The 19,656-nt window shown below is 44.8% G+C and overlaps 1 protein-coding gene across 1 annotated transcript; it reads right to left on the bottom strand.

Moving 5' to 3' along the window:
- Nucleotides 1-6,480: 6,480 nt before the first annotated feature.
- si:ch211-264f5.6 (carcinoembryonic antigen-related cell adhesion molecule 1) lies at nucleotides 6,481-19,554 on the bottom strand. Its single transcript, XM_062446238.1, has 9 exons — nucleotides 19,401-19,554; nucleotides 18,677-19,006; nucleotides 17,663-17,944; nucleotides 15,733-15,999; nucleotides 14,240-14,518; nucleotides 13,748-14,002; nucleotides 13,425-13,542; nucleotides 10,161-10,211; nucleotides 6,481-9,501 (listed from the first exon to the last, which is right to left on the bottom strand). Exons 1-8 carry the CDS (start codon nucleotides 19,441-19,443, stop codon nucleotides 10,193-10,195), a joined length of 1,593 nt encoding a protein of 530 aa, XP_062302222.1. The 5' UTR covers nucleotides 19,444-19,554; the 3' UTR covers nucleotides 6,481-9,501; nucleotides 10,161-10,192.
- Nucleotides 19,555-19,656: the final 102 nt, after the last annotated feature.

Below are 19,656 nucleotides of genomic sequence, written 5' to 3'. Positions count from 1 at the left end.
ATAATACCCAGGAAGCGGAAGGACTCCACAGTGTTGACTGGGGAGTCGCACAGGGTGATGGGGGTGAGTGGGGCTGTATTATTTCTTAAGTCCACAACCATCTCCACTGTCTTAAGCATTGAGCTCAAGTTGTTCTGGCTACACCAGGTCACCAGGTTGTCAGCTTCCAACCTGTAGTCCGACTCATCTCCACCAGAGATGAGCCCGATGAGGGTGGTGTCGCCCGCAAACTTCAGGAGTTTGGCGGACGGATGACTGGAGGTGCAGCTGTTGGTGTACAGGGAGAAGAGCAGAGGGGAAAGGACACAGCCCTGAGGAGATCCGGTGCTGATGGACCGGGAGTCGGAGACTTGTGTTCCCAGCTTAACGCACTGCTTCCTGTCAGACAGGAAGTCTGTGATCCACCTGCAGGTGGAGTCGGCAAGTTCAGCTGGGAGAGCTTGTCCTGAAGCAGGGCGGGGATGATGGTGTTGAAGGAAGAGCTGAAGTCCACAAACAGGATCTGGGGAGTCCAGGTGCTGGAGGGTGAAGTGGAGGGCCATGTTGACTGCGTCGTCTACAGACCTGTTGTCTCTGTAGGCAAACTGCAGGGGGTCCAGGAGAGAGTCCGTGATGGCTTTGAGGTGTGCCAGCACCAGGCGCTCGAAAGACTTCATTACCACAGAGGTCAGGGCGACGGGTCTGTAGTCATTAAGTCAAGTTGGCCTTGGCTCTTTGGGCACAGGGATGATGGTGGAGGACTTGAGACAGGCTGGCACATGGCATGTCTTCAGGGAGGTGTTGAAGATGTTGGTAAACACCGGAGACAGCTGGTCAACGCAGTGCTTGAGGGTGGCAGGAGAGACAGAGTCTGGCCCCGCTGCTTTGCGGGGGTTCTGCCTCTTGAACAGTCTGTTGACTTCTCTCTCCTGAATGGAGAGTCATCACTGTGGTGAGAGGGGGGGGGGGGGGGGAGACCGCTTCGGTGGGGAGGGGTGGTTCAGGACAGTCCAATTGTCTTTCAAATGGAAATTATTGGTTATATAAACAAAGTATTTTTCTCACATCAGATTTAAAACATTCACAACAGCAGAAGTCTCGGTGCGTCTGAACATGACATTCTCCAGTGGTCTATTAGTCATCTGGGAGCGATAGTGAAGCAGGATATGGGAAGTTCTATTTTGAAGTGTGACACATTTCTTCTGATTACCAAGTGATTAAATAGGTCTTCTACCATCCTTAACTACCCCACATATGTAAACGAAAAAACATTCTTCTCTAAAGTCTTCTCTACAGCTGCATTAAGGTTTGTTGGGTGTAGTGCCTGTAAACCACTAGAGGGCGCTCCAGTATCATTGGGACCTGTAGCTCACAGGATCACACCCTTTCTCGCCATTAGATTGATTCATTCATTCCAAAATTGTGTCGAAAACACAAAATGTTCATACATAGAGACAAGCCTATCCTATTTCTGGTTAAGTGTGTTTGCCCTTGTGTGTGTGTGTGTGTGTGTGTGGGTGTGTGTGTGTGTGTGAGTGTGTGTGTGTGTGTGTGTGTGTGTGTGTGTGAAAGAGAGAGAACATACAAGCAAATACACACTTGAACATACTTTTTGTGTCCTTACATTGTTTTACATAAAAATTGTTTTGTAGAGATATATTGTGTGACCACTAAATCAAGTATGTTCTGTGGACATCACCATGCAAGTGATAATGGGGAAGTGAGGTGTCAACTCCACCACATGATGTCATTTAGGGAGGTGACAGTAAAAGATACAGAAAGAAAATGATACAGAAAGATATTCTTTGTAATGTATATTTAGCTCAATCGTGCAGCTGCTGGTGTTGAAAAAATGAGGTGCAAGGAGGGGAGTGGTTCTGACTTTAGTACACTCCTTTTCAGGCTAGGACCGCCCATTTCCCCCCACCCAACCTTTTACCGGGCATTTTTCAAAAATATAAAAACGTGGGAAACAATTAAAATTGAAGGGAATAGCCTTCGTCGAAAAGTTCAGTTCAGTTTCTGAGAAACAGCTGATAACTTGGTTCAGTCTCATGGGAAACTTGATGTTCATGTGACAAGTTGCTGTTTTTTACTCTTCCCCTCCATCCTCTCATGATCTCATTTTCTGCTTTATCTCTTCTTCTTGTTTTCTCTATGATCTCTTTGGAGCATGCCAGATAGGAAATCTTAACGCTGCCATGACAATCTGATCCAGCCAGCCAATGACCCAACTCAGCTGTGGCATCCCAGATGGGCATTCAGCACAACAGTGTTTCCCACACACCTTCTGAGTTGGCCAGAGGAAGAAGTCAGGCGGAGGCTACTCAGGGAAGCGAATTTCCTGAATTCCATCAATGAATGATAGGACAATACCCTTTTGGGTTTACAGTCCACTGTAAACAGTAGTACCTCATAAAACGAATGAATTTCCTTGTGTTTTGAACTGAGCTGCTGATCAAACGCAATACAGAAACCCCAACAGAGATATACTGTAACTTTGGTCGACTCAAGACATGGCTGCCGCCTCTGTGGCTTGTGGTTATGTGTCTGTTCTGCAAGAGTACATCTTGTGGCCAGGTGCATGTCTTCCTGACGAGCAATATCAAATGGTCGTTGTTATAACATGGCCCAGTGCTCACGGCCATCTTGCAACATTGCTTTTCAGAGAGTATAGGTGATTGTGGTTGATTATGTGGATGGTGGTTTCTAATCTATGAACTGTGCCATCAAAATTCAAAAACATACGTTATAATACTTCATGAGTGGGCCTATCCCACAAATTGAAACACGTATGCAATATAATATAATGCATGTCATGGGTTAGTCTGTAGGTACATTTGTTATAGTTTTTCTTCTCTCCCACTTTTAAATTCATGTGAGATTGTAGTTGACGATAGTGCTGTGTGCTCTCTATTCCAAACCTCTATTGCAGAGGTTTGGAATGGGCTTTTTAATAGGATAATCTATCCATGCAATCCCCTATATCCAACCACGAAATTACCTTCATTTCTGAGCTGTGATAGTTTGCTGTTTCTGTAGATAAGGATCCTTAGAAAGTAAGGTTATTGAATCAGTATGAATGAAGGTAAATATTATTTTGGACTGGTTATCAAGTCTTCACATATGCCTCTATGGGCATATGTGAAGCCCTCTGTGACATGCTTGCGTGTAAAAAGGGCTATACAAATAAATTTGTATAAATTTCTGCTGGTCAACAGATTCAGTGGGAGAAGGGAGCTCGTAGTGCCACCTGATCCATCCAGTTTAGCCGGATCAGACTCCATCTCCAAACATGTAAACATGCAAATCCTCTCTGTAAAGAATCCCTTGTTTGTAACGTAATATAAAACTGTAAGCACTTACTGTTTGTCTGCATTGCACTGCTCTGTGTATTTGAAACCTTGTTTTTTATAGTATTGTTTTTTTGTATTGTATGTCACAATTGTTTTTCATAGTATTTGTTGCTAACTGATTTTTTCTACTTCCCAGAAGTGACTATTGAGAATGTAAGAAGTTAGTTGTAAACACTGTGAGATATTGATTAACTGACAATACCTATTTTTGATATTTTTTTGTTGGTTAAACTCGTCCAACAGGTTTATTTCATTATTTGAGCTATAACTAGTCCTGAGAATGGCAGAGGACAATTCTGAGGACTAGGTTTAGGGCTGGATCCCACTTACGATCTGGGCCTCTGGTCCAAATGCTGGTTCAGATTTTTGAGTGCACATGGCAGATTAGTGCCATTTATTTTGCGTGAGGATTATCTCACATGATGATGTTGACTGAGCAGGAATCCTCAGGCAGGATGTGCAGTTGGTCTTAAAGTGCCAGGGGTGTGCTAGGTTAGATACAGCTGGTGTCAAGTTGGCACTGCCAGCCATTAAGCTCAGGATAATATACAGGGCACAGTAGAGGGGCTAATAGATTATGTTCTCACTAGCGCCCCCTCCCCCCCACACTCATCATCATGCATGTTTTAGTCGGACTAACCCAACCTGACAGTAGAATTTGAGTTGTTACTTGTCAAGTTACTGTACGTAAACTTTTGTCTTATGTCCTTGCTACTGTGGAAAGGACTAGGTCTCTGATCCTACCCCCAGCATGTGACCCGACCTTCTGTTGGTACCATTGGCTTTCCACATACCTGGCAGCAAGCTACTTAGACCATGTGTGTGTGTGAGAGAGACAACCCATAGTACATTCCTGTGTAATTGCTGTCATTGCAAGTCCAATCCTGTACCCTAACCTTACGTTCCTGAAGTAAGTAAGTAAGACTTTATTTATATAGCACATTTCATACAAGAATTGCAGCTCAAGGTGCTTTACATAAAATCAATAAAAACAATAATACAAGTGATAAACAATTCAAACAAAAATAAAAATCCCAATAAGATCTCTGTTCAAGAGAGAAACTAACTTTAAACATGCATCTTAAAAGTAACAATAATATAATTAATAAAAGTAGGAAAACCCTTTTGAGATAAAATTACTTAAATGCTTCGGTAAAAAGGTAGGTTTTAAGCTGTCTTTTAAAAATGTCTAGAGTGTTTGCTTCCCTAATATTTATGGGTAATTTGTTCCATAGTTTTGGGGCGTAATTGACAAAGGCCGAATCACCAATCTTCTTATGACTGCTTCTGGTGACCTCTAATAGGCCTGTATTTGATGATCGCAGTGTTCTAGCTGGTGTGTAGTTTATAAAGGAGTTAGCAATGTAGCTAGGTCCTTGTCCGTGTAGAGCTTTGTATGTGAGGAAAAGGACCTTAAAGTCAATTCTGAAGGTAACAGGGAGCCAGTGTAAAGTAGCTAGGACAGGACTAATGTGTTCTCTCCTTTTAGTTTTGGTTAATAATCTAGCTGCAGAATTTTGAATGAGCTGTAGTCTTTCAGTGGTTAAGAAGAAGAGGTACCTGAAGAGGTAACTCACTTTTCACATGAAATGCAACACACACACCCTCACACACAATGTGTGGAAGCTATTTTGCATGTGATCAACTGCTTGTTTGTCTCGCAATGAATCACTGACTAAAATAAAAGATTGGTCACTAACTTTATTACAACATAGAACATTTCCGGGAGAGCTATTGACTCATTTAAAGTGTCTTTATCATTTACAACACCGTTACAGACTTGTTCTCTGAATAATTTTGACAGCATGAATTCGTTCTGCATTCAGATGACCAGGTGAAAGAGGAGGTTGAGTAGGGTAAGAGGATACTGAACATGCCAGCGTGGCCAGTTTACCTGTGTACCTTCTGTGTGAAATGGTTACTGGGTTAGCTAAACTATATTGGTTTGTAGTCAGATACTCTCTGCTGTGTATGAAAGCCAAAGGCTACTTCTGTTACAACATCATAGTATGATGCCAGGAATGTCTATGTCTGTGGCTCGATTATCTGATACTGTTCCAAATAGCCTACATGCAGGTTGTTCGGATTAGGCTTCAACAGAGAATGTTGTTCGACGTTGAATGAATGAATGTTCAGTGCCTTAGTCTTCCTGGTGGAAGCATAAACATACATTTGCCTGGCTGGGCCTGACAGAGAAGATGTCTGCACACGTACTACTTGCAAACACAGACACACACTTTTTAGGTTGTGTACTTAATAAGTAGAGCCCCCCTCATTTTTATATACAAGAAACAGTGTCAATAGAGAACAGATAGGGCTTGTACCAGCAGGTTATCCAATTCTTTAATCTAACGATTCCAAAAGCACAAGGATACAAGACTGACAGACACACAGACACACTGCATGATTACAGGGTATAGTAATAACAGGCTTGGTCTGCAGAAAAGCAGGTTTGTAAGACAGAAACTTCCTATGCTATCCTTCCCAACCCCCTCCCTTCTTATCGCCAACCCTCTCCACACCGTTCTCCTTTCCAACCCCCTCTCCCGTCCCGATCTCACTCTTCCAGTTGAGTGACACACGAGAGAAAACCGGAAAGTTCTCATTTGTGACTCAAGGCTATCCACACTGGCTGTGTTCACCAATGTATGAACGCGAAGAGACACCCAAAGTCAAACTCTGCCAGGTGAACTTCAAAACATGATGTCATCATACATCCGAACACACCTACTTCCTGACAGTGTTAACTTGAAGGTGAGATGAACATCCTTGTATGCCAATGCCACACAGTACAGAATATCTGACATTAAGGAATAGTATAGGATCTTTTGAGTTTAACATGGCACAACTTACACATACGACCAACCTTTTGACTAATCACAAGCCGAAGGGACAATGAGTCTGTTGTGGTCAGTAAAGGATTGGTATGTAAATATGGTACACAGAGAGTATCATCTCCCATCGAAGAGCAACACATCACCTGTTGCCCCCGTGGTCATCAGTGAGAACTGTACGTGGTATTGAGAAGATAGGATTTCACACCTTTTCGCCTCAGATTTCCACTGGGTCACCTGACACTACAGGAAGAGCCCCATGCTCCTGAAAACAACAATTACATCATCTTTTTAAATCACCGAGACTGGTCAAATGGTTAAAACTTTATTGACTTGTTTTTGCATTCAAGTACAGTATGATGTCACAGCAGCACTGTTTTAAGTAGGCCTACCTAACTAACCTGACTAACAGTGTACACAATGTAAGGCATTGTTGTTGACTCCAGACAAATGAACTTGATGGACTGGTCATGGGCGGAAGGTTTCTGGTGCTAGCGTTATAGTCAAACCAGTTGAAACAGTCTCAGAAAACTACGACAACAATTGAACTAGTTCAATATTACACCTCCTAAAGCCCAAAATCAACTTGAAATTGATACTGCAAATTGTCGACGAACAGGCTCTTCCATTGACAATTCTGGTTTCATATTCGGGGCTTTCAAAAGCACTGTGGCTTGAACTGTGGTAAATGTAATTAAAATTGAAGTCTCTCTGTGTGTGCTTTTGCTCTGGGAGAGGATCAGGTTAACCAGGTTGAGCTGTGCAGGGATCTTCATACAAGGGGTTAATTTGACTGAGAAATGGAGTGTGGCTGGGAGGCGTCAATGACACAGTGTGGCTGGGAGGAGTCAATGACACAGTGTGGCTGGGAGGAGTCAATGACATAGGGCGAAAAAGGGGGAGAGGGCTACATCAGGTTCAGACAGGAGAGTTTCGATGGGGAATGGGGAGAGGCAGGATTAAGTGTCTTCAGATCATACATGAACAATTGGTTGAAACCACAGTTCTAAAAAATAAAAACCTGAGCCCCAATTCAACTTTTTGTGGAAGTCACATTAAACCTACCTACCAATAGCTACTAAGATACACATTTACAAAAACAACCTGTGTTGCTGACACAAACCTCAACCTTTCTCTGCCTTCAGAATCCTCCCTCGGGCTGTCAGTGTCAAACAGGTTTTATGTCAGATTATTTTTTCTCTGGGGCATACCGTACCTCTCACACTCAGGGCGTGGCAGAGGAAGAGAGGAAAGGAGTAAAGGAAAAGAGAAGAAAATAAGAGAAGAGATAAGGAGTGTATTAGAGAAGAGAGGAGGGGATAGATAAAAAGAGGTGAAGAGGAAAGGATACGAGATGAGATGTGAGGAGAGCCCCCCCCCCCTCCCCTTCAGATTGAAACCCCCCTCGGCCCTCTGAGCAGTAAAGAGTCAACGCAGCATTGTAAAAACAGGAACCGTTGCTCCGCCTTTATGTTCAGTCATTCGCAATCTTAGCGACAGATGAAGAAAAGCGAACATTTGTGTGATTGGTTCCCGAGAAATAGAAAACAGGATTGGCCAGGCGGTGATACTGTTTGAATATTCCCTGGAAAACAAACAAGGATGTTCCAGCAAGAGAAGAATAAATAAAACAAAAACAAATATGTGGGCCCCGTTCCATTATTCACAGAATGCATCCTTTCTTCCTAATTTCCTTTTTTGAGGTTAGTTCAGTTAATTCGAAGGAAGGGAGGAAGCAGTTGATAGGTATTCAAACACTCCCATGGTAACACAATAAAGAAGTGGAGATAAATGTCAATTGAATGTTATGTTATGCACTCACTGTAAACACATGAAGATTTGCGGAAAGTATTCAACGATCAGCAAGAAAACCCGAAAAAACTAATCTTAAAATGTTAAGAACCCAACAAAGCACATTTACATGAAAAGAAAATATATATGGATATTATTTACAGTGATGGGCAGTAAATCATGTTCATTAGTACTCTAGTCAAAACAATCGCAAAACACGTTGATGGAGAAACAACCAGCAGATAGTGTTTGTGAGTGTGTGTGTGTGTTTGTGAGGGTGTGTTTGTGAGTGTGTGTTTGTGTGTTCAAGATGTGTGTGTGCATTCAGCAATGTGCGGTCCAAGCTGTGATCGTCATGATAAATTGCTTTCCATCGGTGGATCAGTGCATGTAACAGTCTAGCTTTACATAAAGCACCTTAAACACCTCAGCTCCCCCAAGGAGGAGTTATCTCCGGCTTGCAGGTCTACACTAACACTCAGGGCTAAAGCAAAGAACAGGCACCTAATCTCTAAATCAACACAGCAGGGAAAAATAGGATTGGTTATGGTAACACAACTCTTATTCTAAAACACTGTGAGGGAGTAAGAACTCCAGGTTTAAACAGATAGTTCACTCAAAATACAAATGTTAGGTAGGCAACCATTTTCAGTGTCCGGAGAATAAATGCAATGCATTTCAAAACAAACGCTTGCTTTGGAAAATCTAAATAACAAGGATAGATATAAAAAGTCAGGGCCAATCAACTACAGGAGAAGAAATTATAACAGTTGTATTTTGAGTGACATACTGCTTTGAACTTCAAAAGATGGAATGACAAACAATAAAGCAACAAAAATGAAATCATAGAAAGATCCGGTGTGAAACTAATCATCCAGAAGATAAGTGATCTTGGTAGATTGTAGCGTACCTTCTTGAAGTTGCGACTTTCCCTCCAAAACCAAAGGAATGTTATCTGCCCACAGAAATGCTCCTGCCTGTCTGTTTTTTTCTGACTTGAAGCATGTTCAATCTTGCTTTGACAAAGATTTTTCTTCAGTCTTACACATCTTTCATACGAAGAAGACCTCTCCATCCAGACAGAAAGAGAAAGAGAGAGTCCCTGTAGACTATGGGAGATGTTCGAACCCTCCTCAAGTTTCTCCAGGCTGTAGACATCGGCCATGATCAGTAGGGCATCTTCATTCTCTTTAGAGTGCCTGAAGTCTTTATTTGTGTCGGCGAGGGCCTTGATGACATTCCAATGAATGGAGAAGAAGAGGGTGGGGGTAGGGGGGTATGAGTGAAGTGGCAGGGAGGAGAAACAGGAAGACCATACAGACAAAGAAAGGGAAGGTTCCGGGACCCTTACGAAGCTCCAGGAGGCCACATCTGGGCACCCCTGGAACCAGAGAAGGGGGGGTCAGTCCACTGGTGGGGGGCTTGGCTGTGACTGGTTGGTTCTACTGGACCTGGGGCAGGCTTACAGCTCATTGGTCCTCCCAGGCCAGAGAGGAAGATCTTGGGTAAATACAGCGGTAGATGCTTCGGGTTGATACCTCCTAACAGAAGAACAACGAAGAACATCAGCTACCTAGCGATGTAAAATATCATCCACTCATCGTATGTCATCCTCTCATCATCCGCATCAATGAAGTAGACTTCAAGCTCACACGGTTTTAGTTCAACATTGGAAATGGTAGGTTTCATAAACTCACGTTACTTTTCAGTTACTAATCAAGATCGGCTAATAATTACTTCTTGAAGCTATGCCCCCCCTCCCCTCCTCCCCACTCCGGTCTGGCACAAGGTGCCAGGCCCGGCCTCTTCCTAAAGTCAACACTCTTATCTCTGTGACTGGAGCCTAGAAGGTCTAGCTTGTGTTACAATGCAACAAGACACTACCTGTCTGTCTGTCTGTCTGTCTGTCTGTCTGTCTGTCTGTCTGTCTGTCTGTCTGTCTGTCTGTCTGTCTGTCTGTATGCCTACCTGCCAGCATGGCTGCCCGCCTGCTTGTTTGTAACTCCTGACAAGGCAGTACACAGACCAGAGATAATAGGCAGCAGACCAGGTTCATACAGTATGTGAGAACTGTGCTTGATCATGTTGTCCACTCAGACACTCTGGAACAGTTTACCACCAACTAGCACAGACAGGTTCTACATATGCAAATCTATTGAAGATACAATTTGATGGAAGGAGTTCTCAAAAAAGGCTTCACCTGTTTCTCTCTCCATGCAGCCTCTCTCTTCTCTAGTATGGCGACTCGATCCTGAAACACAACAGCACAGAAAGATGGAGGTCAGGGGTTAGATCATGACCCCACTTCTCCGGAATCTGGGAAGATGTTCTGATATGGAAGATTTTCAGTTAGACTTTACGGTAGAAGATCATCAGCTAGACTGTGATGTGAGTGTGTTTTGTCAGTTATGGGGTGAGCTGACTCGTGAAAATGGAACTCGGAATTAAAAAGATGACACAGTGACATGCCTTTCTCAAAACACAGCTGCCAGAGAGCGCACGGTGACAGCAGAAATGGCATTGCAAATGATAAGGCGTGATAAGATCCACACAACAGGACAGCTATCGGGTTTTAGAGAAACTGGCTTCCTCATATCTCTGCTGATGTACTGGCTGACTGGCCACAAGTAGCTACATGACCTCCCTAAATGCCATGTCCCAGACCACAAGGGCATCCTGGGAGTCCGAGGATAAAAGGTTGTGGTTCAATGGAGTAGCTTTGCTAGGTCAATATAAAAAAACAATCTTGTTGGCTACAAAGCTAACAACGACCAAGCTTCGAGCAACAGAGCAACATGACAAGGCGGTGGGAGCAGAAACACCGTTGATGGATATAAACAGCAGCGGGAGCGTCTTCAGATGAGTGGGTGGAGGGGGCGACCTCTGACCCTGCAGGTGTGTCAGCAGCATCGCTGAGTTATGATGCTCCTAGGAGGAGCTAGGAGTCGGTTTGAGAGGGAGAGAGAGAGATAGAGAAGGAGAGTTAGGAAAAACGAGAGGGCGTGGGATCACCCCCAGGACCTAACGGAATAACTGAATTGGAGAGGGGGCAACTGTTAGGAGGGGGAGGGTAGAAAATAGATTAAATGAATACAAATAAATGAAAATGTAATGACCGGAACCGTACACACGAGAATACAGTGGAGAACACACAAGAGAAGGAGAGAGGGATAGAGAAAGAGAGATGGATGGAGAGAGAAAGACGGGCAGGTGGGAAGAGGCGGGCGCTTGTGCAGACATGAAGAGGACATTCCAGCCATAGCCTCTCTGCCCTGCCTCGCCGCCCTGCCTCTGCCTTCTCATATACCTCCTGCTACTGCTACAAAGGGGGGAGACAGACAGAGAGAAGGGGATTCCCCCGTGTTAAGGGACAGGGGGACATGCTGTACAGTTTCGCCGCCACCCTTCTCCTCTTTCCTTCTCTCCTCGGTTCTCTCTTCCCCCCCTCATCTATGTATTTGGGTGTGAAACTATGGGCTTGGCCCTCTGGACCCCCATTCAAACATCTGTTATTTGTTAGGGGGGGGGGGGGGGGGCTGGGGCAGTGGAGCCTGGGGGCACCACACCCTGGTAGTTTGTTATCTTAACGAGACTGGGCAGGGGGGTCAGTCTAACAGGGAGAACAGGGAGAAGGGAAGAGAGAGAGAGAGAGAGAAAGACAGGAGGGTGAGAGATATATGAGAGAAAGGAAAGAGACAAATGAAGAAACAGAGAGAGAGAAAAGAGGGAGAGAGAGAGGGTGTGTGGGAGGTGTGGAATGTGGTCTGACGGTGTTTTGGAAATACTGAAGCCATCCAGGCCTAATCCAGGGTGACAGTTCCAGTGGAGAGACTGGAGGGCTAATGGAGAGGGGAAGGGAGAGAGACAACATAACATGAATGGAGTACAGAAGAGTAGTTCAGGAGGGAGAAAGGAGGAGAGCAGCGGTAGGTTCACTGACGCGTGTCTTTATGTAACCTCATGCAGAGATAGAAATGGGCCACGATCACGATGATATCTGCCCCCCCCCCCCCCCAGAGGAATGTGTCACCGAGGCTGGGAGTGAAAAAAACTCTGGAACAGTGACTTGTTCATAGACAGGTAACCTGTTTTGACTGTACCTTTAACAGGTCGTCTCTGTACACACACACATACAGTGCATATAAGCACTGCACATCAGTCTAACCCTGTCCTCCAGGTCCAATCAGCTAATAGGAATGCTCTCCCCCTCTCCTCTCTTTCCCCCCCCCCCATCACCTCTCTCCTGGTTCTCTCTCCCTCTACTGCCCCCCACCACTCCCCCCCCCCCTCTTTACTGTATCTCTCTCTACCATGTCTACCTGCATGTGTGCAGCTGCAGGAACACTGAGGTGCACCCTGGGAGGTCGAAATCTAACCAACCGCGGCGACCCAGCTTTCAACACTGCACCAAATCCACCCTCTCTGATCTCTTTTAACATGAATGAAACATGGATGAAAACCAACCATCCATCCAGCAGTAAGGCAGATTCTTAATTTTTTGTCTTTGCAACTGCCAGCGCTAGTAGCTTCTAGCCCCCTTCGAGTTCAGACGTTAATACATGTGTGCCATGCTGGTTGGTTATCGCTCGCAAACATCTCTCTGCCTGGAACAAGAGTGTGCATGTGTGTGTGTATGGGGCATTTGTATCAGATTAACTGTCTTTTTTCCTTTTCCTTGTTTTACCCGTTCCTTCCAACTGGCTTGCATTAAATATCAGTGTGTGTGTGGAACTCCGACAGAGAGAATCTGTCAGGGCCTCACATGGTGCTGTGTTGACTATGACTGAGCCTGACAAATGAGGTTCGGTTAAGGCTATGCTTCCGATAATACAGAGCAGGCCCCACCCTAAAACAGCCTTTGTGTGTGTGTGTGCGTGCGTGTGTGGTGTGTGTGGCTTTGCTAGGTACATTTGACCCTCGGTGACCCCTGTCAAGTCACACAGTGTTATCTCACTATTACGGGACGCTGTCTGTGGGGGCAGGGTGGGGTTGGAGGGTGGGGGGGGTGTATCATAGTGGAGAGAGAATGGGGGAGGAGAGGGGGAGGAAAGGGGCGGAGTGCAGAGGGGCGATGAGGGGAGGATAGGGTGGCGGGATATCCATTCAAATGCAAACCTGGGAGAGGGAGTGGACTAATCTACCGTCCATTGTGTCTTTACCGGCTCTCGCCCTGCTGTTTGAGAAAGCCCTCAAGGGAGGAGGGGGGGGGCAGCCACACACACCTGGCAGCTACCTATCTTAGGAATGTGTGTAAGGTGTGTCTGACTGTGCGAGAAGGAGTGGAAGTTACTGCAGCTACAGGACAGGCACATCACTTTGCCTTGGGTGGATTGCGACACAACCAATCTAACAGGACACCACCTCTGTGTGTGTGTGTGTGTGTGTGTGTGTGTGTGTGTGTGTGTGTGTGTGTGTGTGTGTGTGTGTGTGTGTGTGTGCGGGTGCAAGGGGGGTGGGGACTCACGTTTGTTTTCGTCTCATGTAGACAACTCCAGCTATAACGGCCGCCACAAGGACGAGCACAGCGATGATGATGCCGGCGATGGCCCCATCTGAAAGGTCCTTGTCCAGAGCACCCTCCTCTGCACAGGGATGATCAATCAACCATTAGGCCAATCACGGTTCATGCTGTAATTCAAATACGCTAACGATTCCAGTTCCAGACAAGACGAGGGGAACCGAAACAGGGAACATTGCAGCTTGTCACAAGTGCCAGTTTCAGTCCCAAACCATATGACGAATTACGGGTTGGCGTAGCAACCCACAGGAAAGGTCTGCCCGTCTTACCTTTGACAGATAGCAGGTGTGCGGCGGACCTGGTGAGTCCGGTAATGGCGTTGGTGGCCACACACGTGTAGATGCCTGTGTTTTTGTACACAGCGCCCTCCATGACGTAGTCTGGTGACGTCACCTGCGTCAACGTGCCGTTGAACCTCCAGACGAAGGTGGCAGCAGGGAGGGAGTTGGCTACACAGTTCAGCCTCACAGGTTCGGTGATCTCCACGGCGTCTTCCCCCGTCACCTTCACTTCCTCCGGGCCGTCTGGGGAAAAGAAGACGGTGATTAGCTGACCATGACCGAACCAGAATAGCACTGCTACCACAAGATTTCAACTTTGTCAATGGCCTTGGACAAACAACCGTTATGTCGTTACATATACATACACACACGCACATGTATATACGAACATGTATAAATGACCATCATGCAAATGATCACTGTAATGCTTCCAACTTCCAGACAACTGGGAGGTCGGACAGGAAGTGATGTCATACTCACAGTTGACCACCATCTTGTGTGTGGCTTCCTCTTTGTTGACTGCGTTGGTCAGCAGACACTTGTATTCCCCGCTGTCCTCCTTCTGCACCGGGATGATGGTCACCTGGCTCGAGTCACCTGATACGTTTACTCTGTTGCTAGACAGCAGCGGCTTGCCGTCCTTCATCCAGGTTCGGGTTACCATGGTGCCCGTGGTTGCCGAGCATTTGAGGCTGGCCGTGCTGTTGCCGGCGACGAGGGTGTCGGTGGGGCTAGTGATCTTAGTGCTGGAGATGGCCTCTACAAACACACACACACCGGCACGCATTGGCACACACACATGGGACAGGAAGGAAGGTGTTTGACTGAGTGGCAAACTGAGAGTAAGGTGATATTCCCCATGGCTGCTTGTTCAACTACAAATGAAAGTAAGCATGAAGATAAGATTTGCTCACACTAACATATTCCAAGGGTGAGTCACTGTTGGCATGCAACAGATAACCACTGTTTGTCAACAGTCTCACAAATGGTACCCTCACAGGCCAGAATTCTCAGAAGAAAATCACCACTTCCTCACTAGCTGACAGGAATGTGTCACTGTGTGATTTGTGGTGGAGCAATAGTTAAATATCCAGGCAGGCATTCTCTATGTCTACTGTAGCTGCACACACATGCTCAAATTCACAAAATATTTCAAATGGTTGCTGATCCCAATCTCCCCCAGTATCTCTCGCTCTCTCTTTGAAGAAAACAGCAACAGCCAATAACTCTTGAAAGACCAGCCCCCATGGGTCAGCAGGTCTGAGTGAGTCACAAACACAAAAGGCCTGTGCCTGTCTCACATGTAAACACAGTAGCTTGCTTCAGGCAATACACTGGCTCACAAAGGTTACAGTACCCGCACAGGCCAGGACAGTTCACCACTGCCAGGTCTGATCATCAGATCTACATAAGATGACAGGTTCCAAAGGATCTGAAAATGATGTGTCATCCCAAAATACAGTAACTGATGGGGTCACATTATAGGCTAATTAACATCAAAAGATTTCCAATTTCCTCAATGTGACCGGGTGTACTACTGAGTACAGCATGTCTACTGGGCACAACTTTACAGTGCCTAACCTTCACCCTAACCTAATGTCTCAAGGAAAGAGACTGAGAAATGTGTTTTTTTGGTCAGTTAGTGTTACTTTTTCAGGGAGAATTAAGTTGTTTATTTTAGACAGGGGCATTTGAGTAGTGACTACAGGCGAACTCTTTAGAATTTGGAATATATCCAGGCTATGTTTCTCATTTCGATTTTTAAGCGCTTATTCTCTGACTCGTGTTTGAATGTGTTTAAATTAAATCTGACAAGTATTACGTTCCGAGGGTGTCAACTTAACAGTTAAACCAGTTTCATACAACAGATGTCAACAATGCCACTCATGTAGGGCGTTTGTCTTCAAATCCATTCCCTACAACCCACAAATAAACTTCCAGGTCCCAAAATGGCAAACAATGATCAAACTCACCAATGACAGTGAACTTCACCACCTGGGCAGAGAGGTAGCGCATGGTCTTGGCGTTGAAAGCCATGCAGGTGATGTTCCCCGCCTGGCTCTCATCCACGTTTGCCAGAACCAGTGTTGGGTCTGTCTCCTTCCTTTCCACACCATTGTGGATCCACTTGAACTGTGCCGCTGGACTGGACTTTGCCAAGCAGGTCAGAGTGAGGTTGGAACCCTTCTTGACAATCTCGCCAGTTGGGTTGATGGTCATGGCGATGTTTTCAGGTCCGACTGTATGAGGGACACAGCTTGGTGAGACCTACCAGTGTTAACCTGCCACACATGATTCTGCGTTTATGTCTCTGTGTTTACAATTCAATTAAACGGTTGTATAAGTATTTGTATAAATGTTGAAAATCGAATTAGTGGACTGATTGTCAGGTTGGGTCAGAAATGACTTTGTTGCAGGTAAAGTCCTGGGAGTTCTCTAGCCAGCTGCTCTGTTCCAGGCCATCATGCAGAACAGCAGCAGATCTTATCTCATTTCCTGTCACCTGCTTTGCACAGCCTGACTAGAGATCAAGCAGAAGAAGTAAGTGGGTCTGAACAAGCCTGGACTATGCTACCCTCAAAAGAAAGAGTCTTCTGGTCAATGCATTTTACCTACGTGGTACATTTCTACCAATGGACTTTTGAATGTTTGGTAACATTTGGTTATGATAAAGTTGGAATGATATAAAGTGTGTAAATTGTGAATGGTATGATAAAGTGTAAATGTATGGTGTGGTGTAATAAAAATAACTAGAGAGGGTACAATTTCTGGGGAAATTGTAGGGTGTGCTTGCTTGCGTCGGTTGCACAGGGGTCCGTTTTTGAATGACATTTTTACAACTGATATTTCTGTATATTTTATATAAAAATGCATACTTATTATTTATAAAGATGACATAGATGTAAAAGCCTTTTTTTTGTGCTGCTCATTTACAACTTAAAATACGAGTGAAGTGTAGAATTAAATATGATGTCTTCTCATTTCCCCTGCAAGAGGCAGCCCCATAGCTGAATCAAAACGAATAAATTTGGCAGACCGGTGTAAAAATGGATCTAATCTCTATGACTTAAACGTCCTTTTAAGTTTTCCCTTCTCGTGATATTTTCAGGCATTTAGCCTACTCATATTGCATTCATTCATTAATAAAGAACCCCCTTTGAAGATTATTCTACGACGTTACCGGCAGTAGAAGATGGAATTGTGATTCAAACAGTAACTGCTAACTGAAAATATGCCCCCCAAAACGTAAATAAGATTGACATTTATTTAGTGGAAAATCGCTCATTCTTAAAAAGCTCACTGGTAGCGATCATTGTCAGTAACAACGCAAAATGCGATATAGCCCTGTGTGGAGAAGCTGCCCCGGTCAGTGGCAGCTGCACATATATATAATAATATATATGTGAGAGAACAAAGGTTGTGCCCTTGCCGAAGGCAAAGCACACCCAATAATATGTGAGAGAACAAAGGTTGTGCCCTTGCCGAAGGCAAAGCACACCCAACTATTTAGATATTTTTCTGTGTAATTGTGAGCTGAGGCTATCCTCTATAGCCAGACCAGATTACAGTACAGTACAGTACAACTCCTTAGTGAGAAGAGGTTAGGAGGGGTAAGATGTGATATCACTCTTTACAGTATGTGTGACTCTTTGTGGTAGCCAACCACAGGCCTTGTGTACACAGGAAGCTCAGATAAGTTGTATGAAAGTCTGTGACTGGGGAGTGTCCTCACCCACATAATCCTTAAAGAAACACTCAAACACAATCTACTGTTTCAAAATGGCTACCCCATGTGTACGTGAGTCTAGTATAACAGGCCTTAAATACAGTAGAGATCATAGAACAACACACACAACGAAACCAACCACCGAATCGGGGTGACTACTGTCCAGCAGTACTTACAGTGGACGGTGAGGTTGAAGGGGGCACTCTTCTCCTTCTCCAGGCTGTTGGAGACGGCACAGTAGATGGGCCCCGCCAGGTCAGTCCTCAGGACAGCGCTCACGGTCAGGTTGCGGGAGTCTGCGCTCAGGGTCACGTGTGTGTCGGGAGCCACAGGGGCAGAGCCGTTGAGCCAGGCATACTTGAGGAAGGAGCCCTTGGAGGTGCAGGTAAGGACCACGGTGCTGTTGATCTCCACAGCTTCAGTCAGGCTGGATGTGATGGTCACAGCAGACACGGGCTCTGGGAGGGTGGGAAGAAGGCAGGGGGGTGGGAAGGTGGGAGGGTGGGAGGAAGGCAGGAGGTCAATGCAAGCAAGGAAGGATGGGGGGAGGGGGGAGATGCGTGGATGGAATGCATTGGTTACTTGCTTAGCAACAGTATTGTGAAACATAAACACAGACTAAGCAGATGATGCATGGGATTAATTAAGGAATTAATTAATGAACAGATGATGGAATCCATGCATGAGGGGGCACACATCAGATTTAGGTAAATACCAGATAAAGGATTACATAAAGAGAAGTCAACTGGCAACTCAGCTTTGTTGGCATCGATTAGCAAACATTTGTGACATTCTACATCTATCATTTACAAACTATGAAGTAATATTTTAGTCACCACTAGACAAGTTCATTTGCTTGTCCTTTAGGACACAAAGTGTAATAAACTTGAGTCAAGTGATGAGACATCATAGCAGATAGATTTGGTTTCGAAACTGGACAGGTATTTTTTTCTTTCAAACAACGGAGCCACGCCCTAGAAACTTCTTTGACAGTTTGCTCTGAGATGTAATCATGTTTAGTGCTTGAAACTAAGCTTCCCATATCACTTGCAATAGCGGAGATAAAAATGGATTGCAAATCAATGATTTAAATTAACCATTTATCAATCAATAATTGTTTATGTTTTGAAAAAAAAAAGGATTATTTAAGTTCACTGTGCATCACCTTTGACGTTTTTGAAGGTACTCACCGAGAACTTTTAAAGTAGTTTCACCAGTGGTGGCTATGCCCATGTTGTTGATCATGTTCAAAGTATATTCTCCGCTGTCCTTCGCAGTCAAAGGCCCAAGCTGTAACACCCCGTTAGATGGATTCAGCGACACTTTCCCCTCGTAGCCGATTCCATAGTTTCTACCTCCCGGAGCATGTGTTACAATGGCCACAGGTCCGCTCCCGGCGTTGAATGTCCAGGATACTGTAAGGTAATCTCCCGGACTTACAAACGTGGTAAACGTAACGTTTTTCCCAATAACTCCCTCCACTGGACCTGGTGGCAATGCCTTCTGTCCGAAGCAGCATCCTGTGGCAAACCAGCGAGGCAGCAGGTGTTATTCAACGTGTCCTTTCAAGGGTAAAGGGTCTAAGCACCGACAGCCAGCACCATTACTTTTCAGAAAGGTTTACAATTTTAGACGACAAACTTTCAACTCTAAGAATCAAATTATTTGAATGAGGAAAATAATCAGCTTTCTTCATTAGGGGTAATTAACCAAGCCTAAATACACACTATACACTACAACAATAAATCGGTAATTACAATAGGCCTACTCCTTGTATTCTATGTATTGAACCACAAACCAAAATGTTATTTGTGGACGTTATGTCCAAAAACGTGAAATAAAACATGAAACAAATCACCTCAAAAAGATTTTCTCAAAGTAGGCTAATTACAATATACATTGAACTAATCTTACCGGCAACTGACAGCAAAAATACCATAAAATTCAAGAAATCCATCACGGATGTTTCAAGTCCTTCCGTAGATAGGTAAGAGTGCACGTTATTTGTTTTTACCAACTGAATGAGCGTTCACACACCCAGGCGAAGGTGTTATACGCAAGGAACACGCCTCTTCCTGAATTCACCTCTGATCTATGCGGTGATTTTAAGTCATGTTTCTTGAGAATGCATGAATGAATCACTTCTTAGATACCGTAAGACGGTTATTAT

The sequence above is a fragment of the Osmerus eperlanus genome, chromosome 20 (genome assembly GCF_963692335.1).
Source record: "Osmerus eperlanus chromosome 20, fOsmEpe2.1, whole genome shotgun sequence".
In the NCBI taxonomy this organism is placed as follows: Eukaryota; Metazoa; Chordata; class Actinopteri; order Osmeriformes; family Osmeridae; genus Osmerus; species Osmerus eperlanus.
The sequence above is the reverse complement of the archived record's forward strand: the minus strand, read 5'-3'. Positions and strand labels throughout refer to the sequence as shown.